The sequence below is a fragment of the Elgaria multicarinata genome, chromosome 2, assembly GCF_023053635.1.
Source record: "Elgaria multicarinata webbii isolate HBS135686 ecotype San Diego chromosome 2, rElgMul1.1.pri, whole genome shotgun sequence".
NCBI classification, from domain to species: domain Eukaryota; kingdom Metazoa; phylum Chordata; class Lepidosauria; order Squamata; family Anguidae; genus Elgaria; species Elgaria multicarinata.
Window position 1 is genome coordinate 171,847,944 of NC_086172.1, and position 26,998 is coordinate 171,874,941.

Consider the following 26,998-nt stretch of genomic DNA (forward strand, 5'->3'; position numbering starts at 1 on the left):
ATCATAATTTAGCGTCGTTCCTGGAATAAACTCTCTCTGAGTTTAAGACAGCCATAAAGACTAGCCTCTTCCGGCAAGCCCACCCAGACGAATTTTAAACCTAAGAATTTTAGGAGGTTGTGATTGTAATTTAGTATTGTATCGGTTTTATATGCTCTTTTAACCAGTTTTATGCATTGTATTGTGTTTAATGTTGTTCCCAGCCTCGATCCAGAGGGAGAGGCCAGTAAGAAATAAATAATTAATAATAATAATAATAATAATAATAATAATAATAATAATAATAATAATTAGGCCAAAAAAATGGTGGCTGTCATGAAGAGCTTTTCAACTGCTACAGGGAAGGACAAAAATAAGGAACAAAATGGAAGGTGTGAACTTCCGCTATGTCTATCAGCCATAACTCTCCTAAAACTTTCAAAGGACTTTGCTGCCCCGCCCCCAAAATAGGCCCCTGATTCCAGGGCACCCCTTTTTCATCCTCTTCCCTAAAATTTTGAGCCGAAAGATATTTAAGAAGCTTGACAAAAACTGAACACATATGAGAGTGGGGTGGAAGAAAAGAGAAGTTTGCTCACCTTTGCTGAACAGCAGGAATTGTAGGGTCCCTCAAACCTAATTTGCTGATCTTATCGCGTATATCTTGAATATTTTTAGAGAGCTCGCTGTTCTTCAAGGAGAATTCTTCCTCCTGGTTCTGGGTGGCCTCTTGGGCCTCTGAGGAGCCGAGAGCAGGGGCTTCCTTCACGCCTAAAGCTGCGACAAGCCCTTCGCAGCTCGTCTTCTTACCACCTCCGGCCTCTTCCAAGGATATATTGGCTCGCTTCAACCTCTCGTCTAAAGATTTCGCCTCTTTTTTCACCTGAGATACCTCCTGCAGGGCGTCTTCTTCCGTTGGCTGTGGGGTACGGCCCAGGGGTGACGAGAAATCCACGGACCGTTTCACGCGCTTCAGGAAAGCCAGAAAAGTTTCAAGGTCTTGCAGGATGGCTTCAACGACCTTTATCTTGCGGCCCAGTTCTTCCAACTTCGCCCTGTATTCACCCATCACTGCGCCTGCTGCTTGCCAGTCTATTGGGTCAACCTTCTCTCCTGTGGGGCTGTTTTCCTCTCGTCGGTTGCACTGTCCGATACAATTTGCTATGGACGCCTGTAATTTCTGAAGCACAGGGGGAATGACAACAGGGACAGGGGATGAGAACTGCACCTTATGTGAAGGACTTATTGGCCCTGTTCAGAAGACACCTTAAACCACAGCTTTAACCATGGTGAATAAAGCAAAAAGGCCTTATTTGCCATAGTTTAAGGTATCTTCTGAACATGGCCTGGCTTTCTGGCTTAACCACCATGGTTAAAGCCATGGTTTAAAGTGTCTTCTGAATGGGCCCATTATCAAGCCATTACACCTGTCAAATCTAGGGGATGAGAGATGGGCCCACAGCACAGTGGCAGGACACTTGCTTTGTATTTAGAAGGTTCCTAGAAGTTAATCCCTGGCATAAGGCTAAGGGGAGACCTGATAGAGGTGTACAAAATTATGCATGGTGTGTGGAGAATGTGGATAGGGAGACATTTCCCCCCCAGTACCATAATGCTAGAACCCAATGGGGTCATCCCATGAAGCTGTTTGGTGGGAGATTCAGGACAAATAAAAGGAAGGACTTCTTCACACAGAGCATAGCTAAACTATGGAATTCGCTGCCACAAGATGTAGTGATGGCCACCCATTTGGATGGCTTTAAAAGGGGGATGGATAAATTCCTGGAGTAGGAGAAGGCTATCCATGGCTACTAGTCCTGATAGCTAAGTGCAATCTCCAGTATCCGAGGCAGTAAGCCTGCATACACCAGTTCCTGGGGAACATGGGTGGGAGGGTGCTGTTGCACTGTGTCCTGCTTTGTGGGTCCCTGGCCGATCGTTGGCCACTGTGTGAACAGAGTGCTGGACTAGATGGACCCTCGGTCTGATCCAGCAGGGCTCTTATTTCCTTATGTCCATTTAAAAGTCTCTCAAGTTCCTAAATGTGCCCATGGGTCCAAACAGGTTGCTGACCCTCTGCCTAGGTATTATTGGAAGCCCGACGTGAACCACACCAAGGAACACAGAAGCATAATTACTCTCTCTCTGTGATTTTAAGGCAGCTTTGAAGACTAGCCTTTTCCAGCAGGCCTACCCAGATCAATGAAAAATCAAGAATTTTTAAGATGTGTTGATTCCTGTATTAATGTTGTTCCCCGCCTCGATCCAAAGGGAGAGGCGAGTAATAAATAAATAAATAAATAAATAAATTATTATTATTACTACTACTACTAACCTTCACTTTCTTGAATGGAAGATCGGTACCGCTTAGCATGCTCTGTGGTATGTCTCTCCTGCGGAGCTGTTCATCTGAGTTGCACAGCAGAACCCACCTGTTTTCTATTGGCAAAATAAGGGCCAAAGCAGCCTTTAAAGACTCCATCCTACAAGACAGCAAGAGAAAATTACTATTATTATTATTATTATTATTATTATTATTATTATTATTATTATTTAAAATATTTATATACTATTTAATATATAAATATATTTTTAGTGAACATAGGTATAAGCAGTAAAAAAAAGAAGATTTTAAAAAGCAAATTAAAATTGTTCAATTTAAAAACAAAGGAACCAGAAAAAACAGTGGCTAGTCATTTAAGGAAGGCTTCTCGAAACAGAGTTGTTTTCAGGAGGTGCCAGAAGCAGCTTATTGTTGGCGCCTGCCTGACCTCCAGGGGCAGGGAGTTCCACAGAGAAGGGGCCACCACTCTAAAGGCTCTTCTCCTGTGAACACTTCCAGCGAAGAAATGCCTCCACACATGACGCAATGGATAAATAAGCCCGGGATGTCTGTATTATACTGTTCCATGATTTACACAATTTTTATGTATCTTTTATTTATTTATTTATTTATTTATTACATTTTTATACCGCCCAATAGCCGAAGCTCTCTGGGCGGTTCACAAAAGTTAAAACCATCATAAAACAACCGTGTTAAAAGCACAATTACAAAATACAGTATAAAAAGCACAACCAGGATAAAAACCACGCAGCAAAATTGATATAAGATTAAAATACAGCGTTAGAACAGTAAAATTTAAATTTAAGTTAAAATTAAGTGTTAAAATACTGAGAGAATAAAAAGGTCTTCAGCTGGCGACGAAAGCAGTACAGTGTAGGTGCCAGGCGGACCTCTCTTTTTATTTGCCTATTTATTGCAATTCTATATTGCCCAACAGCTGAAGCTCTCTGGGCGGTTCACAACAATTAAAACCACAAAATACCTCATAAAACACACAATAAAATTTGAAAGCTTAAAACAACAATATAAAAGTACAAACTACAATAAAACCTAGCAGCAATGCTGAGATTTAAAATACAATAACAGATTTAAAGCAACAGAGCTAAAAGACTAAAATGCCTGCGAAAATAAAAAGGTCTCCGCCTGGCGTGAGAAAGAGCACAACGTAGGCACCAGGCGAGCCTCTCTGGGAAGCTCATTCCACACCTGTGGTGCCACAGCAGAAAAGGCCCTCTTCTCGGCAGCCACCTGCTTCACTTCCTTTGGCAGGGGCTCATGGACAAGGAACGCAGAAGATGACCTTAGCATCCAGGCAGGTACATATGGGGAGGGGGGGAGACGATCCTTAGGATAACCTGGCACTTGCATGGAATTTGGCATGAGGCATAGAATTCAGTATCCCTGGGAACTCAGCTTTTCATTCCCACCCTAGGTTTCTAGCCCAAATGTCTCCAGTGAAAGGTTTAAAAATGGGTATGGGCAATTTGGAGGGATGACAGAAGCCTGGACAAAGAGGAGCGAAGCTAAGCACCGTATTTCTTCGATACTAAGACGCCATCGATTGTAAGACGCACACTAATTTCAGTACCACCAATAGAAAAAAAGCTGTGATTCTAAGAAATAATAAACGCACCCGCGATTCTAAGACACACCCCGTTTTTAGAGATGTTTATATGGGGGGAAGAGTGCGTCTTAGAATCGAAGAAATGTGGTAGCGTTTCAAGCTCTGTGTACATGTGTGTAAGAAAGCAAAGCCACAATTTTCAGTCCCCCTAAGAACTTGCCAGAGTGCAGGACACGGAATCATGGGCTCAAGTGACAGGAAGCCAGATTCTGGATGGACATCAGGAAAAACTTCCTGACTGTTAGAGCAGTATGACAATGGAACCAATGACCTAGAGAGGTTGTGGGCTCTCCCACACTAGAGGCCTTCAAGAGGCAGCTGGACAACCATCTGCCAGGGATGCTTTAAGGTGGATTCTTGCATTGAGCAGGGGGGGTTGGACTCGATGGCCTTTCAGGCCCCTTCCAACTCTACCATTCTGTGATTCTATGAACATCTTCTCCACCAGAGAGAAGATCGCATATGCAAGATGAATCGGCATAAGACTCCATGGAGCCAACTTCCTTTCGTCTCCCTTTGCAGTGAGTTCTCAGTCCGGCTCAAATCCATCACAGTGCAGCAGGCATTATCTGGTCTCTATCGCAGTGCCCACCCAGCTAGCCTGCTCCCACCCACCCCCAATGCGTACCTTTTATTTATAGCAGCCTGGACCTCGTTCCATTCTCTGAGCAGTTCTTCCCTGGAGTTTTCAGAGCTGTCAGGTGTTTCTACTTCGCCTGAAAGTTTTTCTAGCTCAGACGCCGTCGATTCAGACAGTTTCCAGGAAGCATCAGCTTTAGCCTCTAAGGCCTAAAATAAGATGTGTGAACGTTAACAGTGTGGGGGTCTTTCCAAATGCAACACACACAGAGCAGCCAAAGATACTGTCATGTTTTCTTAAGATTTCAGTCTATGGTTTAAGCACAATGCCTGAATTGAGCTAATGCACAGTCCTCAATTAATCTGAGATCTCCCTAAAAACATGACAAGCGGGGAAAGGATTTTATATATATATATTTACCTCTAGCTCATCCAGCTTTTTCTGAAGGCGGGCAATGTCTTTCACATCATCGGTACAAGCAGCAGCTACTTTCTCTTTGATGCTGCTTAGGTGAAGCTTCAGCTTATGCCTCTCTGTATCATAGCTGGGGGGAAATCATGATTTAATTTTAGGCACAGAAAAGGTGTATTTTATATAATTATTATCTCTCTTTTCTCGCTCATGGCAGTTTTTCTAGATGAACGTGATGGATTTTGCGAAGTCATGCTGTCTTTTACTGATTCAGGAATTTCCTGACTATTGAGCATGTTTTAATTATGACTGCTTTCCGGATGTTGGTGTGGATGTATTTTGTACAGTTTTTTGATGTGATGCTGGTGACTGATGTGACTAATGGAATAATTGTGACCTTTTCCTGCTGCCATAGTTCTTTAACTTCCATAGACAGCGGTGTATATTTTTCTTTCTTTTCCGCTTCCTTTTCTACAATGGTTTTTGTCATTAGGCATTGCTATGTCAATGAGGTACGTGTGTTTTTCTTTTTTGTCTATAACTGTTACGTCTGATCAGTTGCAAAGAATTATCTTGTCCATATGAATTGTTCTGTCCCAGTATATTTTATGCTTTGCATTTTCCAAGATTGTTTCGGGTGAGTATGTATAGTATGGTGTAGGTTGTTTGATAAGGTTGAATTTGACGGCCAGTTATTGGCGAATTATTTTTGCAGCTATATTGTGTCTGCCTGGATAGTCCATTCCTGCCAGAATTTTACATCCTCTTGTTACATGGTCTATTGTTTCTTAGAATTGATGCTGATGCTGATGATTAGTAGACTCTTGCTTGCTTTAATACATATTATCACCATCACCTCATCTTATCTATAGCAAGGGTGGGCAATATGTGGCCCTCCAGGGTTTTGGCCTACAACTCCGATCAGCCCCAGCCAGCATAGTTGCAGCCCCAAACTCTGGAGGGCTACATCCCTGATCTATAGTTTAACACAATAGCCCCGTTCAGAAGACACCTTAAGCCATGGCTTTAACCATGGAGGTTAAGCCAGAAAGCCAGGCCGTGTTCAGAAGACACCTTAAACCATGGCTTTAACCACGGTGAATAAAGCAAAAAGGCCTTATTCACCGTGGTTAAAGCCATGGTTTAAGGTGTCTTCTGAACACGGCCTGGCTTTCTGGCTTAATCACCGTGGTTAAAGTCATGGTTTAAGGCGTCTTCTGAAAGGGCCCATTATAACAAAAACATGGGGGGCTGTCCAGAATCACGCCCAAGCCTCCTGTGTGGAGCCAATCTGAAGACTGCCTCCCCATCCCTTCTGCCTGCCACCTCAGGTAGCACATCAATGGCGGTGGCAAGGATATAAGTGTGGCCTCTTTAAGGAGCCGTGCAATTCTCCACAGCCAGAAGGGCATGACAGGGTGAGGGGCAGCCCAGTTGCCATGGTGGCAAAACATACAGCTCCACCTACCAGAAGTCCAGGAAATCTCACGAGGGGCCAGAGACTCCAGCAAGATCGCACTGCTTTAATGTGCTGCTTTATTTGACCATCTACAAAGATCTTTATAGAGGACTTCTATTTGAACAGCTGTCCAGCCCAAGTCCAGTTTAAAGATCAAGACCCATAAGAAGGGCAAGCAGCAGAGGCCTGGATGTTGCCCAGCAATACATCACACCTGGACAGCAGACAGGAACAGGTACACACACAGGTCACCTGGTCCCAGTGTTCCCCAACGTGGTGAGATGCAGGGCATTCCTATTTAAGTCACAGTCGTAATTTCTAAATCGGCACCTACGCATCTAAATTAGCATATGCAAATTTATGCAGTTCTGTGTCCTCCATTGCTTTGGCAACGCATTTCCTCTCTTCTTCTTTTTAGCAATGCTTAAGTGGCCGCCCTATGCCGGTTGCAGTGCTATATACGGCAGATACAAGCAAGGAGACCAAGGAGGAGGAGGGGCTCATTAAACCCCTCCTCCTGTCCATTTCTGAGGCTAAGTAAGGGGAGGAGAATCCAGGAGGGCCAAAGGGAAGCCAGGCCTTAAATCTCCCTTCTGCAGCTGGAGCAGACATTTGCCCTGTTCAGACAACACGCTAAGCCATGGTTAGGGCTGCAAACCCTTTTGCAGCAAGTGCTTAGTGAGCATGGTTAAACCGTGGTTATGTAGCCACCATGGATAGGAAAAATGCCATTCACATGACACGCTAAGCCATCAGTTAGCTCAAAACGTTTAAACATCATAACTTAGCGTATTGTGGGCCAATATGAAGTCTGAACCAGGCCAAAACGTCTGACATCAGAAGGTCCCCTTTTACAATCAATGGCCATTTCTACACCGGCCTTTTCTCCCCAGGATCATCCCGGGATCATCCCTGTACGTCCAAATGACACACAGGGAATCCCGGGAGCAGGCAGGGACAATCCCTCCATTTGCCTGGGATAATCCTTAGGTGTAGGAAGGGCCATTGTTGCTCTTTATGTCCCCTTTTACAAACAAATTGGAAGCCAGCTAGCCAAACCAAGGCTACCCTGAAGGAAGACACTGCTCCAGTGAAGATCTCCCCAACGAGGCCCGCCTGGCGCCAACATTGCTATCTTTTCAGCGCCAGGTTGCTCTTTCCCCAGGCATTTAGCAATATGTGATCAGCTTTACTGTTTCTAGATTTGTTTTTAAAGCTGTTTATAGTTGTTTTAAATGTACGTTTCTGTGTATGTTGTATGTTTTTGTAGTTTTAATTTTTGTATATTGTTTTTAACTGTTTTAATCTTATATAAACCACCCAGAGAGCTTCAGGTATGGGGTGGTATTCAGATGAAGATGATGATACAAGGTTTTGGAAATTTGCTCCCGATACTTTGAATTATAATTTATTTCTTGCCACTTCTCTGTTCTTTAGTGAAAGGTACCTCTCTTTTAAACTCTTCAACGGCAAGTCTCCATCTCTTCCAAACATCTCTGCGCAATGTCCTCCATTCTGAACTTTCTTTTCGAGTTCCAAATTGCTGTGAGAAACATCTCCTGGGCCCTGCACAAAGCGTCAAAATCAGTTTTGATTCTTAAAATCAGTTTTAAAAAATAGCAACAGATATGCAATGTAATTAGAGATTAACAATTCTCCAGGTGGGGGGGGGAACCCAAAATCAACCCTGATCTGTGAGACTTGAGGCTTTATTTTAAAACATGTAAAAGCAAAAGATTTTAAAACTACGAGGGATTTCCACACACACCCCATCCTTTTCCTTTGCCATAATTCAGAGCCTCCTATCTGCTCCAAAGCATGCACGGAGCTCTAACATGCAAGTTTTCATGTTGATGAAGAAGGAAACCCCGTATGCATGAAGGCTGGGGATGCTCTGGTACAAATGGGTGGCAGCCGCAGGTTTTTTGCCAGAATACCTGGAATGACATTGTACCCAGGGCATCTGGGACGAAAAATTAGTTGCTGGCAGCAACTGCAAGGAGCAGCAATGAAGCCAAATATACAGTAAAATAGCAAAAAGGGAGAGGGTCTTTTCAGTGGTGGCCCCCCAATTATCCCTGACAAGGCTCGCCTGGCACCAACACTGTAATCTTTTCGGCGTCAGTTCAAGACTTTTCTCTTCTCCCAGGCAGTTAACAGCATATGCTGAGCTTTTAACTGACCCCAGAATAGTTTGTTTTAAACGGATATTGTTGTTTTTATGCTTTTGATGGTTTTACATTTTTTTATATTTCTTTTTAATGTTCACTGTTTTTAACTACTGTAAACCACCCAGAGAGCTTCAGATATGGGGCGGTATATGAATGAATGAATGAATGAATGAAAGAAAGAAAAGAAAAGAAAAGTGGACCACCATCAATGCTATGCTCTCAAACCTTCTGAAGGATTTGGAAGGGAATCACCCCATTTGGGAGAGGGGACTAAATTCTCTCCCACCCCACCCCCAAGAAATTGAGACAAAACTTCTTCTTCTAGAACCTTTGGTTCAACCCTACTCACAACAGATGCACATACAACAACAGCAACACACAAAAAAGCAGTGGTGGAGACGCTCCGGTCCCCCAGATGTGGTTGGACTCCAACTTCCATCATTCCTGACTATGTCGGCTGGAGCTGATGGGAGTTGGGAGTCCAACAATATCTGCAGTGCCACCTTTTCCCTACCCCTGCAACAGAGTAACGCCAGAAAGATGGCATTCTTAATTCAACGGGCTATCCCAGAATTATAAACCCCTCAATAGTATGGACTCTGAAAACCGAAGGGCTGTCTTTGGAAACACAGGAAGATGCCTTATACGGAGCCAGACCACTGGTCCATCCAGCACAGTCTAAACTGACCAGCAGCGTCTCTCTAGAGTTCCAGGCACAGGTCTTTCCCAGATCTACCTGGAGATGACGCAGACTGGACCTGGACCACTGAATGCAAAGCAGATGCTCTACCACTGAGCTATGGCCCTTCCGCCAAAGAGAAACCATTGTAGTTTTTCCAACATCCTCTGATACCCAAGATGTATTGGAGGGGCTATGTTGCACATGGCTTAAGGACTGGCTTAAGGACGTAAGAAGAGCCCTGCTGGATCAGACTAAGGGTCCATCTAGTCCAGCACTCTGTTCACACAGTGGCCAACCAACTGTCGACCAGCAGGACATGGTGCAACAGCACCCTCCCACCCATGTTCCCCAGCAACTGGTGCACTCAGGCTTACTGCCGCTAATACTGGAGGCAGCACATAGCCATCAGGACTAGTAGCCCTTGATAGCCTTCTCCTCCAGGAATTTCTCCAACCCCTTTTTAAAGCCATCCAAATGGGTGGCCATCACCACATCTTATGGTATTGAGTTCCATCTTTTAACTATGCACTGTGTGAAGAAGTCCTTCCTTTTATTTGTCGTGGATCTCCCACCCATCAGCTTCATGGGATGACCCCATTGGGTTCTAGTATTTTGAGAGAGGGAGAAAAATGTCTCCCTATCCACATTCTTGTTTTCTTACATGGAGTTAATCACCATGAAAGAAAAAGTGTGCATATGGTCCCATGCAAAGAGTGGCAAAAGACTTTCACATGCATGTTGTCCACACACTTTGGTCCCTTGATCTGTGCGTATGCACATGCTCACACACTCCCCTTCCTGCATTACAAGGAACAGGCTTTTACCTACACTGAGATAACCTATATATAAGCAAAATGTCACATGGGAAGCGCATGAACGTAAGTGTATCCAAACGTCTTACCTTTTCAGCAGTAAGCTCATCTTGGGGATTTGGAGAAGGCGCCTCCCCTCCATTGGCAGAAGCAGGAGCAAAACTTCTGCATTAAAAAACAAAACAAAAATGCCTTAACAACAGCAATTACCGTATTTCTTCGATTGTAAGACGCCATCGATTGTAAGACGCACACTAATTTCAGTACCACCAACAGGAAAAAAAAAAAACTAAGACACACCTGCGATTCTAAGACGCACCCCATTTTTAGAGATGTTTATATGGGGGGAAAAGTGTGTCTTAGAATCGAAGAAATAGGGTAGCCAAATTAGACAATTGCTTATTAATGAGACGTTGCTGTGACCAACAGATGCGAAACGGACGTTTTTGCTGGATAAGATCCATCGACATGTCAGGTAGTCACCAAAGCGGCAATCCACTGATTAGACATTTTGTGGTGGCAGTTTCTCAAATTCCCAAATATGCCCATGGTTTCAAAAAGTTTGGGGGTCCCCTGGGCTAGAGCGCCTTTTGCCACTCCAGCTGACTGCACTCCATGGTTTCTCTCAAAGAGAAGTGGCTGCTCTAGCCCAGCAAACTCTGTGGTTTCCTTCTCAATCATGTTAGTTTGGAGAAGAAACCACAGATTTTAGCAGGCTATTGCAGGGAGAAGAAATACTTCCCTGCCCAGGATGCGTGTGTGTGTGTGTGTGTGTGTGTGTGTGTGTGTGTATGAGATCTGTTTGTATATGAGGGAAATCCACTTCTGTGGGAGAGAAAGAGAAACAGTTAGTGGGGGGAAGGCCATTCAGGAATTTGTATTTAATGGGGGGGGTGTAACATTGCCCCCATCCCTGTGGTGTGTGTGTGCGAGCCACATGGCCCCCAAAACCCATCGAACACCTCATGTGGCCCTCAGGGTAGGCTGACCATATGGAAAGGAGGACAGGGCTCCTGTATCTTTAACAGTTGGAATGAAGAGGGAATTTCAGCAGGTGTCGTTTGTACGCATGCAGCACCTGGGGAAATTCCCTCTTCATCACAACAGTAAAAGCTGCAGGAGCTATATTAGAGAGACCAGATACAAAAGTTGTTAGGGCTCCTGCAGCTTTCACTGTTGTCATGGAAAAGGGAATTTCACCGGGTGCTGCATACATACAACTGACACCTGCTGAAATTCCCTCTTCTTCATCACAACTGATAAAGCTACAGGAGCCCTGTCCTCCTTTCCATACGGTCACCCTACCTTGGGGTCATATGAGCTGTCTACTCCTGGGCAAGAGCGTCTGAGAATTAAGAATATCCTAACTTTTGAGGATCTCTTTTATTTTATTTTTTACATTTATATCTTGCCTTTTTTCCTCTTGCATGGAGCCCAAGGCAGCTCTCCATTTTATCCTCACAACAACCCTGTGAGATAGGATGGGCTGAGAGTCTGTGACTGGCCCAGAGGCACCTTGTGAGCTTCATGGCTGAGTGGGGACTAGAACTCGGGTTTCCCGAGTCCCAGTCCAACACTCTAACCACTACACTACACTGGCTCCCTTGCAATATCTATATATTTTGCACTAAACAGAACAACCTAGAAATCCCCTATGAGGCAGTTGCACATTGTCTGTTTAGCTGTGGAGTGGTATATAAACATTGGTAATCAATCAATCAATCCTCACCCTTTGTTAGGTGAATGTCTGTCCTCAGCCCTACACACCAGCGCATTGTAAACAGCTGATGCCCGTGTCTGAAGCTCTTCTTTCATTTGCTCATATTCTGCAACTGGCATCTTTATTTCAGACTGATTTTCGTCCTTGGTCATTTTCTTGCTCATGGTTTTCATGGCTTGCAAGGACTCATTCAGCTTGCCCAGAGCACCTTGCTGAGAAAAGCTGGCCTAAATGGATACAGAAATATACAAACGTCCGTGATGAATATGCAGAATTATTATTAACTGAAATGTTGAAAGAATCTGCACTCTTACTGTAAAACTCTCTATGGAAGCCCCCAAATAAATACTTAAGGCAGGCCTACCAATACCCATACAGCTGATGCAGTATGGCCAGGACCACAGGTTTGACAAAATGGCCACAGAATTCAGCTCCTTTTGAATATTAGCTTTCTTCAAAAATGCATACACTTGAACGCAAGTTTCTAGTCCCTATGCTTCAAAGTTTGTGGGCAATGCCTCCTGAAATCTCAGAAGCCAGACCAGTAGCTGAATAAGGTGTCCAACAGTCTGGTGTCAGGGTGTCAGTGTGCTGCCTAGTTCTTCGCCCTTCCTCAAGACAAGAAAAACTTTGCAAAATAAAAAAGCTCGTCAAGTAAATCACATATATTAAGAGAACCTAGGCAAATTGCCTACTGGGCATATGTTACACAGGTAACAGAATTCTGCCTGTTTCCGAGAAGAGTTATTATTATCCTGGCACAGCATTTAATTGGTTTTTTTTTAATGCAGAGTACACACAGTTCTGACCATGGTGTAAAGATGCTGCTGTGCCAATATCTTTACAATTAAGCCACGATCTCCTTTTGAAATAGGCAAGCTTTCTCTCTGATTATCCTATTGGCTAAATAGGTCACTGCATCACTACCGGCAGGCCTATCCAGTGGAATTTTAGGATGTTTTTAGAATATTTTAACAATGTGTATTATGTTCTTAATTCAGTTTAATGTATTTTAAATTTACTGTTGTTCCCCACCTTGATCAAAATGGAGAGACGAGAAAGAAATTATTATTATTATTATTATTATTATTATTATTATTATTATTATTACCATGCACCCCATAGATCCTCTCTTCATGCTTTGCATACAGAAGATTCCAAATTCAATCTCTGGCATCTGTGCTTGAAAAAGGTGACAGCTAAGGGAAATCTCTCTCCACCTGGGACCCTAGAAAGCCACTGCCAGCCAGAGTGGACAGTGCGTACGCTACATGAACCAACAGTGTGACCCAGTACATTGCAGATTTATAACATAAGCGCTCTCCCAGGAAGCACAAGAGAAGCACAAGCTGGAGCGTGTTCAGAGGAGGGCAACCAGGATGATCAGGGGTCTGGAAACAAAGCCCTATGAAGAGAGACTGAAAGAACTGGGCATGTTTAGCCTGGAGAAGAGAAGATGGAGGGGAGACATGACAGCACTCTTCAAATACTTAAAAGGTTGTCACACAGAGGAGGGCCAAGATCTCTTCTCGATCCTCCCAGAGTGCAGGACACAGAATAACGGGCTCAAGTTAAAGGAAGCCAGACTCCAGCTGGACATCAGGAAAAACTTCCTGACTGTTAGAGCAGTACGACAATGGAATCAGCTACCTAGGGAGGTCGTGGGCTCTCCCACACTGGAGGCCTTCATGAGGCAGCTGGACAACCATCTGTCAGGGATGCTTTAGGGTGGATTCCTGCATTGAGCAGGGGGTTGGACTCGATGGCCTTGTAGGACCCTTCCAACTCTGCTATTCTATGATTCTATGATTCTATGAAGAGAAAAATGGTTTTTTCCAGTACCTCGTGTTCTTCCAGGAGTCCCTTGGTGTTCCCTGTGCCGAGTAGCTTCTTCTCTTTATTTATCTGCTTATTGAGTTTCGCGAAAGCCTTATTCAACTTCCCCCTTTCGATTTCCACTTTTAGTTGAACATACGATACGATTTCACGGCGAACTGCCTGCACGATATGGAAAGCATGGTCAAGGAATGATGGGGGGTGATAAAACAAGATGCTTAAGAGCGCTGTTTCATAGGGGGCAGGAGCAACGCTCTGTACTTCAATCCCATTTCTGTTCCAAGGAGATCTGAGCACCATTTTGGCCTTACAATGACCCAGCAAGGCAGATCAGACTTAAAAGAGTGTTCACAACAGCCTCCTCCTCACATTTGTTTAAACCCTGTCTTGTCATTACAAATGAGCTAGGTAGCTAACAATGCTATGCACAATAGAAAAAACCCAATCAACATAATAAATAAGCAATATGACAATACTGCTGGTGTAGTTGGACTGGGACCCAGGAGATTGGGATTCTAACCTACCCTCACCCACCCCACTGCCATGAAACTCACTAGATGACTTTGGGGCAGTCACTCACTCTCAGCCTAATCTACCTCACAGGGTTGCTGTAAGGAGGAAGAGGAGGACCATATATGTTGCCTTGAGTGCTTAGAGGAAAGGCTAGGGTAACCCTATGGAAAGGAGGACTGGGCTCCTTTATCTCTAACAGTTGTATTGAAAAGGGAATTTTATCAGGTGCCCTTTGTATGCATGCAGCACCTGGTGAAATTCCCTCTTCATCACAACTGTTAAAGCTGCAGCAGCCCTGCCCTCTTTTGTATCTGGTCACTCTAGTATAGCTCCTGCAGCTTTAACTGTTGTGATGAAGAGGGAATTTCTCTAGGTTCCCCATATATACAAATGACACCTACTCAAATTCCCTTTTCTGTGCAACTCTTAAAGATACAGGAACCCTGTCCTTATTTTCATACGGTCACCTTAGGAAAGGCAAGATATAAATGTAACAAAAATAATTAAAAAAACATTTTAAAAATTCAGATAAGAGCACATTACAAAGTCCAAAAATGGCAGCTAGTTGAAAACATAATAATTATTTTTTAAAACACACACACAAAAACCCCACAGGCCAGCAGAGAAGAACAATTCAGTTCAGTAGCCCAGATGCCTATTTAAATAGAAAGGATTTTGGCCATCTGGGAGAAAGCCATCAACAACGGGGGGAAGTCGAGCCTCCCTCAGCAGGGAGCACCAAGCTCAGGGTGCAACCAGGGTGCAGGCCCTTTCTGTTTCTGCCAAACGCATGTCAGCCAACACATGGAGATCAGAGCAGGGTCACGCCCACAGTGCATACACACCCCAACATTCATACCCCTCTCATCTCAGTGTGGTGGAGTGACTAGAGCGTTGGACTGCGAGTTGGGAGATCCGGGTTCTAGTCCCCACTCGGACATGGAAGCTCAATGTATGACTTTGGGCTGGTCACAAACTCTCAGCCCAGCCCTCCTCACAGGGTTGTTGTTGTGAGGATAGAAATGGAGAGGAAGAGGATTGTGTATGCCGCCTTGAGTTGCTTGGAGGAAAAAAGGCAAGGTATAAATGCAATCAATCAATCAATCAATCAATCCCATGCCTCAAAGTCATTGCACTGAGTGGAATGTCAGGTAGGGGAACTTATGTGCAAGTATCTATATGTGCAGAGATAGTATAGTATACCAGCAGGAATCCCAATCGTCCCAGATTCCAACTGGTTTGGGGAGAGCCTACATTCATATAGTTGTCTGCACGTGGGTCGCCCCTTGCCAGCATTCTGCTCAATATGGAGTAGGGATGCCTGTCACTTTTAAATCCAGCCCTTTTGGGCCTCTCTGGACGTCCCCTGTCCACCCGACCCGGCTCACATTTGTGGGCTGAGTTGTGGGGTTTTCTCAAAACCCAGGAATATTTTGCGTAATACGGATTTATGCAATTTATATTTAAATTTCCATTTGTGCAAATAAGAAAGATGGAAAATCCGCAAGGTGGACCAACTCAATGCAGATAGATTCGGGCTAGTTTACAGAAAATGGGCCGACGTCCAGGAGGCTAAGGAAACTAAGGAACCAGTGACATAGGGACGTGGTGGGCTCTCCCACCCTAGAGGCCTTCAAGAGGCAGCTGGACAACCATCTGTCAGGGATGCTTTAGGGTGGATTCCTGCATTGAGCAGGGGGTTGGACTTGATGGCCTTGTAGGCCCCTTCCAACTCTACGATTCTATGATTCTATGAAGGGAAGCTCTTCAACCTCTATCCCCCAAACGGATTTCTTCAACACCCCTAAAACAGAAATCATGGGACGGGACTTACACAGCTTCCATGCACTGGCAGGGACCCTCTAGTAACTTGCCCATGGCACATGTGAACAGCCTTCTAGTAAGTTGCTGGTGTTTATGCCTGGGCCAAAACTCGAATCCTGGTCTCCCTGGACCAAGTCAATTAACGTTAGCCAATACGCCACACCGGCTGTTATCAAAAAGGCCTCCAAGCATCACATGCAGGAAGAAACTAGTCAAGTGGCTTCCATCTGATTAAAAAATGCCTCTCCATCTCCCAGGTACATTTTCTCACCTCCCATCTCTCGCGGACATCTTTGCTCTTTTCCTCCACCACGGCCCTTTCATGAGTGGGCGAAATGTCTTTCAATTGTTCCGCAGCTTTCAAAAACCTGCCAAGGATGCTGGTATCCAACATGCTAAAAGCTTCCTGGAAGAGAGTGGCATAAAAAATGATGGCATAATAAGCAAAAACACAAAACCTTCCTGAAAATAGATGAATGCCTAGAAGGTACGAGGGTCCTTCCCATGCTGGTAATGCTCCAGAGCAAAAGACGTGTCGCCCGTGCCATAACAGCAAAGGAAGGAGCTTTCTTGAACCCGCGCTGGGGACAAGCCGTTCACTCCTGACTGGCAATCCGTCAGGTGGCATCAGCACATGGCACACAGGGTCCCGGAAGGCACCATGCTAGTGCTGACACCTGCCCTGGGCCCTGCACACTGGCTGCCTTGAAGCCTAGAGTGGCCATATGGAAAGGAGAACAGGGCTCCTGCATTTTTAAGAGTTGTACAGAAAAAAGGAATTTCAGCAGGTGTCATTTGTGTGCAAGCAGCCCCTGGTGAAATTCCCTCTTCATCACAATACTTAAAATTGCAGGAGTCGTGCTCTCTTGGCAAGATACAAAAGAGGACAGGGCTCCTGCAGCTTTAACTGTTGTGATGAAGAGGGAATTTCACCAGGTTCTCCATATATACAAATGACACCTGCTGAAATTCCCTTTTCTATGCAACTGTTAAAGACACAGGAGCCCTGTCCTCCTTTTCATAGGGTCACCCTAACCACTCCAAAGCTTTGTAGGAGGGAAATTAAAACAGCACCTCCCAGATGCCCTCCAGTGCTGATTGCAAGACCGTCGCCACCCCCAGGTAAGCATCCAAAGCAAGTCAGAAAGAAGAGAAACATGTTCTCCGGATGCAAAATGTTTATTTTCAGGAAACCTGACACATTCTGGCCTGTCATTTATTCTAAGGATTTCCTTAGGGGGCTGTGACATTAACAATAAAATATAGTACAACAAAACAACACGTAGTATTAAAACGTGTTTCTGCTAACAGGTTAACTAAGCACATTGCCACAGGGTCCTATGAATAGGCATTAAAAACTTTTAAACATGACAGAGTGCCACTAAGGCCTATGCAATTATTATTATTATTATTATTATTATTATTATTATTATTATTATTATTATTATTATACTTTATTATTAAAAATCTTATAAATCTGGCTGTTTATAAAAGTATAATATACAAGTCCTTGCTTGTTAAAAGGAAGTGTCTGCAGAATTTCTTAATTAATCTATTAGCAGAAATATGTTTTAATACTATGTGTTGTCTCTTTGTACTCTTATTTTATTATTAACGTTACAGCCCCCTGAGGAAGGCCTTAGAATAAAGGATGGGGAGCCCTTCAAGCCAGAGCAGGCCCTGCAGTTCACTGATGCTATTCGAAGATCTTTTCTGACCAATGGCCAAACCAGACTTGATAGGAGACATAGAGCTGCCCCCTCTTTCGGATCATGGGAACATACCTTATACTGAGCCAGAACCCATTTGTTAACCATCTCGACCATAGAATCATAGAATAGCAGAGTTGGAAGGGGCCTATAAGGCCATCGAGTCCAACCCCCTGCTCGATGCAGGAATCCACCCTAAAGCATCCCTGACAGATGGTTGTCCAGCTGCCTCTTGAAGGCCTCTAGGGTGGGAGAGGCCACAACCTCCCTAGGGAATTGGTTCCATTGTCGTACTGCTCTAACAGCCAGGAAGTTTCTTGAACCAGTGGAGGCGGGTGACTCTGACGTCAGTGGGGAGGTGAATCCACTCCAGGTTTAATCAGAACCAGTCAGAGCACTAAAGGAGCTATCTAAAGTGCTTCACACCAGTTCTGACCTTTAACAAGGAGCAGATTCACTGCCCCACAGACATCAGAACCACCATCCTCCACTGAGCCCAACCAGCCCCCTTCGGCAAATCCGGATTTCATGAAAAGCCACAGCCGGCAAATGTCATTCCGTAAACTGGGCCACCACGCAACTGGCACACGCAGGGTGGTTGACAAGCCACCGTTCACCACGGCTTATGAACCACCCTCATGTCGTGAGAACTGGATCCTTGAGTCAGACCTAGCGCGGGACCCACAGGGCACAGGCAGCCCCCTACCCCAAACGCTTTTTAGCACCCTCTTAAGAACGCCAGCTATCGCAGTAAAAACCAAAAACTGCCCCCCCAAAAAACCCCACAGCGATGCAGTGTGAAGAAGGCAGCAATCGGCCCAGATCACGGCTTTGCCGCTGCTAATGGTGACAGGAAGGCAGTGGTCAAGCCAGCGTCCGTGGCTTCCCTTCTCCCTCCCGCATCAACACAGAAGCACGAAACCAGTAATGCTCCCTGGGCCACTGAGATAAGGGGGATGAGTAGGCTTTAGACTTCTGCCCCTCCTACTCCTAGTGATCTAGGAAGTTCTCGGAGGAGTGTGTGTGTATCCCCCCCCCTCCAGAACGTGAGTGGTCCCTGAACTTTCCGGCAACACCAGAGGCCACCCTTGGGTCCACAAGGGTTGTGCGCCCTGGTTTATTCTAACCAGCAGAGGCTTTCCAGGGTTTGAGGCAAAGTTCCTGCCCAGCTTTTACTACCTGATCCTTTAACTACAAAGGCCAGGGGGTGCACTCTGTCCCATGGCCCTTGAGCCTCTCTTTGGTGGGACATCGACCACAAACAATGAATGGCGTTAAATCATCAGCTTCTGTCTTTCCTCACTGACGGGCAGGGCAGGGCAGGGCAGGGCCCCAGTGCGATGATGTGACATCACGTGTTATTTGTATTAGATATTAGAAGAAGAAAAAAGAGAATAAAGAGACAGAAGTGACAGAAGTGACAGCTCCATGACTCTTAAAATGCCTAGTTTGGCCTTCAGGCAAGGATGCAAAAATCTTGCCACAGGGAGAGGTTCCACAGCAGCAGTTTCATGAAGCATAAACATCCCCGGTGTTTCTCAGCAATGAACACGGACATGTGTGAAGCGGAAATGCACGTTTGTTTCTTTATTCATTATTTTATTTTTTAATTACATTTATATCCTGCCGTTTTTCCTCTAGCAAGGAATCCAAGGCAGCTTATATATTTCTCCTCCTCTCCATTTTCTCCTCACAACAACCCTGTGAGGTAGGTAGGTTACGCTGAGAGACAGAGACTGGCCCGAAATCACCCAGCGAGCTTCATGGCTGAGTAGGGACTAGAACCCGGGTCTCCTAAATCCCAGTCCAACACTCTAACCACTACACCACACTGGCTCCCACACTGATTGTAAGCATGCAGTGCGCCCCTTCCTAGAGTTGGAAGACCTAAAGACGGTAGTGCACGCACTGGTAACTTCGAGGCTTGACTTCTGTAATGCGCTCTACATGGGGCTACCTCTGTGCCTAGTCCGGAAACTTCAATTAGTCCAAAATATCGCAGCCAGGCTGGTCACTGGTACACATAGGGGTGACCACATTACACCAGTTTTAAAATCTCTTCACTGACTGCCGATTAGTTTCCGGGCGAAGTACAAAGTGTTGGTTATTACCTTTAAAGCCCTACATGGTTTGGGTCCAGGCTACCTGCGGGATCGCCTTCTCCCGTACAATCCGCCCCGCACACTCAGGTCCTCTGGGAAGAATCCACTTCAGCTAGCAAAAACTAGATTAACAACTGTTACCCAGAGGACCTTCTCTTCTGCTGCTCCTAGACTGTGGAATGGCCTGCCGGAGGAGATTCGTCAACTTGACAGTCTTTTAGAATTTAAAAAAGCCATAAAGACTGATCTATTTTGGCAGGCCTATCCAGTGAAATTTTAGAATGTTTTCAGGATGTTTTTAATCATGTATGGTATGTTTTAATTTGTTTTAATGTGTATTTTATCTCATGTTTTTATACTGTTTGTTTTACACTTTGAATTGTTTTAGTTTTTGTGAACCCCCCAGGGAGCTTCGGCTATTGGGCGGTATAAAAATGCAAGTAATAATAATAATAATAATAATAATAATAATAATGCAGTTGAGATGTACCAGGAAAGTGGGGCCAACTGGCCCTCTTGGTTTATGTTCACCGTGTGTCTTTGCACGCTTATAAACATCGGCCCTGCTTCACACCTAATGGCATTTACCATCGCAAACACCAGTGGAAATGTAGCAAGTGTGCTTGCCTGTTACAAAACATAGATCAGCCCTAACTATCACTTCTCTTGACCCTTCCAGCAGGGAAATTAGACTTCGACCTGAATTAGACCGTCCACAAAGACAAATGTGATTTTATTTTAATAAAAAACAGAGGCAGGTGCTCAGTCCTTTCTGGCGGCAGCAGCTCGGGGTGATTTTGAGTGTATAATGACTTCTGTTGAGTTCTGTTACAACGGCTTCGGCTACCCCACTGTAGAGAAGTAACTTGACTTGGAGAACTGAGATCACTATAATAAGATGCTTTACATACAAGTTTGGCCAGCTTTATTCAGGGATGGTCTTCATCCTGGGGGATAGGAAGGTGAAGGAAACACCCCCACACGCCTCCCACTTATCACAAGTGAGACATGAAATAGGTGTACAAAATTATGCATGGTGTGGAAAAGGTGGATAGCGAGACATTTTCTCCCACTCTCAAAATACTAGAATCTGGGATCATCCCATATAGCTGATTGGTGGGAGATTCAGGACAGATCAAAGGAAGACCTTCTTCACACAGCATAAGGAATTCACTGCCACAAAAATGTAGCAATGGCCATCAATTCGGATGGCTTCAAAAGGGGGTTGGACACATTCCTGGGGGAGAAGGGTATCAATGGCTACTAGTCCTGAAGGCTAGTCCTGAGTATCAAAACAGTATGTCTATGTACACCAGTTGCTGGGGAACATGGGCAGGAGGGTGGTATTGCACTCGTGGCCTGCTTGTAGGCAGCTGGTCGGCCACTGTGTGAACGGTATATTGGGCGGTTTAGAAATGCAATAAATAAATAAACAAATAAACAGAGTGCTAGACTAGATGGATCCTTGGTCTGATCCAGCAGGGCTCTTCTTACGTTCTATGTTCGTGTGTTACAGAGAACCTCTACAGCAGAGGTTGGCAACATACACACACACACATGGCCTCAAGTGCAGTCCCCAATACCAACCCTTTGTCATTGAAGTCTGGCAGCGGCAGCAAAAAACCCCAAAACTCAGAAGCAAACACTTACGAGACTCAAACGTTCCAAATTTAGCTTGTTTTCAAGCTACGTCGTTTTGAGTCTTTGTAGTGTTTTGCTGCTGAAGGTTGGTGGTAAACCGCCACGTTTTTGCCCGGCAGCAGCAGGAATATGGCCCCCCAGAAGGTTCCAAGGGGTTGAAATTGCTCCCCCCCCACACACCAACTGTTTAAAGTGGCTTATCCCTGCTCTACAGGCTGGCCGCATGTTCTTATGCCGTTACAAAAAACTGATTTTCAGCCATTCTAATTTTCAGCCATGCTGGATCAGAGCAACGGCCTGGGTTCGACGCCCTGTGTATTCAACCATGTCAGTGCTTAAGTTGGATTGCCAACTGTTGTTTTTTGGGGCTGATAGGCTCTTTGTGGTTAACAGCTATATGGCAGGCAGGTACATCATGGTCCTCTCCATACAGGAAAGAGCTGTACCTATTGACAATGGAAAAAGCGGACAGGAGGAAGATCAACTCATTTGAAATGTGGTGTTTGAGGAGTTTGGCGGACACCATGGATTGTGAAAAAGACAAATAGGTGGGTTCTAGAACAAATTAAGCCAGAACTCTCACTAGAAGTGAAAATGAGGCCCACCAGTGCTTAGCAGCTGTCTGCCATCACTCCAGAAATTATGTATTTCTCCCTGTAAATGGCGGCTGTAAAGGCCCCACCACTGTCATGTCTAGCCCTGCTCCCCCAGGGTTGGAAGAAGGTGTTTCTGGTTATCAATCAGAATCAGACTCTGAAGTAGAGGAGTCGGCACCAGAAACAGGCCAGCCTGTACCAGTGGGGGGGGGGGAAGCTCTCACGGGCTCTTCACCAGCTGGGAGTGAACCCTCTCCAAAGCTTATCTCCTCAAGGGCAAATAATGCACAGTCAGTGGGAAGCCAATATTCTTCTGAAGGGGAGAGCACGGAGAGGTTAGCCGATCCTACAGTACGCCACAGACTAAAATGAGCAGAGCGAAAGGAAGGCAAGAGAAAGTCATCCCGGCTGGCGTCTCGTCAGAAGCTGCCTCAGAACTAGTCTCTCTGAAGTTTGCGTGTTTGGGGAAAGGGCTTTCCATTCTTCTTGAAAGGACAATTGCATAGTTTTTGCCTAGGGGAAAGTTCCTAGAGATTAGACTCTCTTCAGGTGGGAAGAAATGTTTATTGCTTCAATAAAGCTTTGTGGATTACTTAGCAGGCCTCGTTATTGTCTCCCAAGAAGGCGGGAGGTTTTGATAAACATGATGCTATCATACTTTGGACATATAATGAGAAGAAATGACTCTAGAAAAGACAATAATGCTGGAGAAAACAGACGGTAGACGGAAAAGAGGAAGACCAAACAAGAGATGGATTGACTCCATAAAGGAAGATACGGACATGGAAGTTACAAGAGAACAGGGCCTTTTCGGTGGTGGCCCCCAGACTATGGAACGATCTCCCTGACGAGGCTCACCTGGCACCAACGCTGCTATCTTTCTGGCACCAGGCTAAGACTTTCCTCTTTGCCCAGGCATATGGCAGCACATCTTAATCACCCACATGTTTAGTTTTTTAATGGTTTTTAATGCTTTACGTGTGTATGTTCAGTGTTTTAGAATTTTAAATTTTGTATACTCGTTTTTATGTTAATTTTAGAATTTCTGTAAACCGCCTAGAGAGCCCTAGCTATGGGAGCGGTATGTAAGTGCAATAAATAAATAAATAAATAAATAAGAGCCAAATAGGGTGGTTAACAACAGATGTGAATGGAGGTCGCTGATTTGTAGGGTTGCCATAAGTCAAAGCCGACTTAAAGGCACATAACTACTACTACTACTACTACTACTACTACTACTGACTTTGGCTGGTGCAGACTGGTGAGAATTTCAGTTCAGTACGTTTTTGCTAAGAATTTACAAACACTCCCGCCATTCTTCACGTTTCGGAGAGAAATTGAGATTTTAAAAATTCAAACGCTGGAGAAATGGAAACGGACAGATTTGTCCGTCCCAATTCTAGGCGTATTGTTCCTAACTCTACCTGCCCATGTTCCCCAACAACTGGTGTATACAGGCTTACTGCCTCTGATACTGAAGGTAGCACATAGCCATCAGGGCTAGTAGCCATCGATGGCCTCCCCCTCCAGGAATTTATCTAACCCCCTTTTAAAGCCATCCAAATGGGTGGCCATCACTACATCTTGTGGTAGTGAATTCCGCAATTTAACTATGTGCTGCGTGAAGAAGTCCTTCGTTTTATGTGTCCTGAATCTCCCACCAATCAGCTTCATGGGATGACCATTCTCCACACCAGGGCAGGAGGGAATGCAGGCTATCTGGTCAGAAAAGCCTAACCTCTGCCCCACATTGCTGTGCTTTCCCATCAAAACAAAGGAGAACCTCTCTTTCTGGATTGGGGCTTTTTCACAATGCCCATGGATAACCCAGAGTAAATTAAAAAGTCAGTGACTTTTTAACTGTGTCATTTTGGGGAGAAAGCCCGTGGTGGGTGCAACTTGGCAGCTGCGTCGTATAAACTACGCAGCGCCAATGCGCAGCCACCATGGAGTAAACAGGATGCATAGACAGCCCCTTGATATCAATCAACCCAACTGCCTGCATATTTGGACTCTTTTTGGGGATGTGGCTATGGGGACTGCACCTGCACTTCAAAATCAACCACTACACCCCTGCTCTTGATGACCGCAAAGCCGTGGCTATTACAACATGAATCAGGCAGCAATGGTTCAACTCGCCTCATGTTTTGAAACTGGTCCCTCGGGGCTCGTCGCTCGGCCAAGGAGTTGCATAGCTTTTAAAACAGACGCTTCAAGTTGCTTGTAAGCATCTTCGAAATTTCGCTTGACCTCTTCTTCCGACAAGGACTCTTCTGGCGTACGTGAATCAGCGCGAAGACAAACTGGGAGCGCCTGGGAAGGAAAGCAACAAAAGCCGTCGTGTGAGAAAAGATGGTGTATTATTATTTTTTAGACACAACACATTTTGAGTAAAATCCTTTTCTCAAGGGAACTGGTCTTTTCAAAGAAGTAAAGAAGATTGAACTGGCTCGTTCTCTCAATGCGTTTGAGCTAAAAACGTCTTCTATTGTATCTCTGGCAGGGAGTTGAACATTTCTGTTGAACCAGAACTGGGGATAGGGGGAATTCAGTTTACCGATTCAAGATAAGGATCCAACCAAAGGATAACACAACCGATGTGGTGCACTTATAACTTTTCCTAGTGTGGGTTCTATGGGGCTTAATTAGAACACACTTGCAAAGAATATATATAACAAAACATATCTTCAGTAAACATTCAAACACAGAAAGATGCCACAATCTGTCCTTCTTTTTGCAACAACAACAACAAAACATGGATCTCTTGCTTGCAGCTCAATCCTGCGTGGTGCACCGAGTACTCTGGGAATCCCTTTTTGTAGACTTTTTCAACTTTTATTTCCCAGGGCAATCCCCAAGGAGGAACAAAACAGTTCAGAGTATTAGCCCTTATACAAGGTGATAAGGGCTTATAATTAAACAGAATTCTCCTAACATTCAGCTTTCAGCAGAACTGGTTCTCTTTCTTTCTGCTGTTTCTTCTCTAGCCCTCCCGCTGAGCGAGAGCCCCGCCCAAGGGACTAAACCATCTACTCTATAGGATTACACACTCAAGCCTTAGCTAGACCTAAGGTTTATCCCAGGATCGTCCCAGGGTCATACCTGTTCATGTAAATGACACACAGGATATCCCGGGAGCAGGCAGGGACAAAACTTTAGGTCTAGCTAAGGCCTCAGTAGCCTTCTTCAGGCATTTCTCAACTACATAGGATAAACATGTGAGGGTTTATCCCCATGCCCTCCTTGCACTTTTCTGTTGCTCTCTACCTATAGAGGGTGATGCTCTGAAAAGGAGAGACTCTTGTACCTGTACAGGCTCTCCATTCAAGTTGAGATAGTTCACATTTTGTGTCTATCAACTGACCTTTATACGTACCATTTCAGAACGTGTGTGTGTGTGTGTGTGTGTGTGTGTGTGTAAAATGAAGCAGGAATATGTTTGATACTTATTGCTGTGATTTATTTGCAACAGTTTTAGACCTATTAGCTTGCTCCACCTCACCATGCAAACTGATCATCATAAATAATGTGTTGAATATTTAAATTTTCCCATGTGAATTGGAACCAAATGTGTTGGTTATGTGAGCTTAATGGTTACTTATGCACCTTCAAGTCAACTTCGACTTATCGCGCCCCTATGAATCAGGGACCTCCAGTTGCATCTGTTGTAAACCACTGTACTTAAGATCGTGGAACTTTATGTCCATATCTTTCTTTATGGAGTGAATCCATCTCTCCATATCTACTGAACTTAATGGTTAGTGAACTTTATTGGCCTCTACCAGAACAGGAGTTGGAAAAAGGGCAGCAAAGGGCAACTAAAATGATTAAGGGGCTGGAGCATCTCCCCTATAAAGGGAAGGTTACAACAGCTGGGATTGTTCAGCTTGGGGCGGGGGGGGGGAAGAGGCTGAGGGGAGACATGATACAGGTGCATAAAAATTATGCATGGAGTAGAGAATGTAGACATTTCTCTCTCTCTCCCATAATACTAGAACCCATGAAGCTGATTGGTGGGAGATTCAGGACAGATAAAAGGAAGTATTTCTTCACAGAATGCAAAGTGAAACTATGGGATTTGCTATCACAAGATGTGGTGACGGCCACCAATTTGGATGGCTTTAAAAGGGGGTTGGAGAAATTGCTGGAGGAGAAGGCTACCAATGGCTACTAGTCCTGAAGGCTAAGTGCAACTTCCAATATCAGAGGCAGTAAGCCTGTGTGCACCAGTTGCTGGGGAACATGGGCGGGAGGGTGCTGTTGCGCCATGTCCTGCTTGTTCATCCCTGGCCGATGGCTGGTTGGCCACTTGTGAACAGAGTGCTGGACTAGATGGACCCTTGGTCTGATCCAGCATCAGGGCACTTCTTGTGTTCTTATGTTTGGAGGATGGGGAGCTGTTACGGTGATAAGTGTGGCAGAAGTGGCTTTTTCAGGAGTGGGGACTCTTTGGTTCCAACCATTGCTCTGCAGCCGCTTGTGGTGATGGAGTTGTGGTCAGAGGTCTAGGTCTATCCTCTTCCATAATGACATGGATGTAGGGTTGGTCCACTGGAAACAAAGATGGCAGCCCCCACTGAAAATGGAATCATAATGTCCACTTCTCCCCCAATTCACCCTCTAATGAGACTCACTGCATCATTATGCATGATGTGGAGAATGTAGATAGGGAGAATTTTTTCTCCCTCTCTCATAATACTAGAACCTAATGGGATCATCCTATGAAGCTGATTGGTGGGAGATACAGGACAGATCAAAGGAAGGACTTCTAAACACAGTGCATAGTTAAATTATGGAACCTGATACCACAAAGTCTAGTGATGGCTACCAATTTGGATGGCTTTAAAAGGGTTCTAGGCAAATTCCTGGAGGAGAATACTATCAATGGCTACTAGTCCTGAAGGTTCTATTGTAGGAGGTATGTCTCTCTATACAAGTCACCGAGAACATCAGTGGGAGGGCGTTGTTGTGCTCATGTGCCGTTTGTGGGCTTCC

At 44.9% G+C, this 26,998-nt stretch overlaps 1 protein-coding gene across 1 annotated transcript in view; it reads right to left on the bottom strand.

Annotated features, from left to right (window-relative positions):
* Positions 1–26,998, bottom strand: part of LOC134393168 (nesprin-2-like) — a 272,899-nt gene that overhangs the window by 244,822 nt on the left and 1,079 nt on the right. Inside the window, exons 2-11 of the mRNA XM_063118134.1 lie at positions 24,139–24,316; positions 16,227–16,357; positions 13,625–13,780; positions 11,792–12,009; positions 10,152–10,227; positions 7,845–7,963; positions 4,948–5,071; positions 4,576–4,736; positions 2,315–2,462; positions 579–1,159 (exon numbers count right to left, since the gene is read on the bottom strand). Of these exons, the coding sequence (XP_062974204.1) occupies positions 579–1,159; positions 2,315–2,462; positions 4,576–4,736; positions 4,948–5,071; positions 7,845–7,963; positions 10,152–10,227; positions 11,792–12,009; positions 13,625–13,780; positions 16,227–16,357; positions 24,139–24,316 (1,892 nt within the window). The remainder of the gene's footprint in view (positions 1–578; positions 1,160–2,314; positions 2,463–4,575; positions 4,737–4,947; positions 5,072–7,844; positions 7,964–10,151; positions 10,228–11,791; positions 12,010–13,624; positions 13,781–16,226; positions 16,358–24,138; positions 24,317–26,998) is intronic.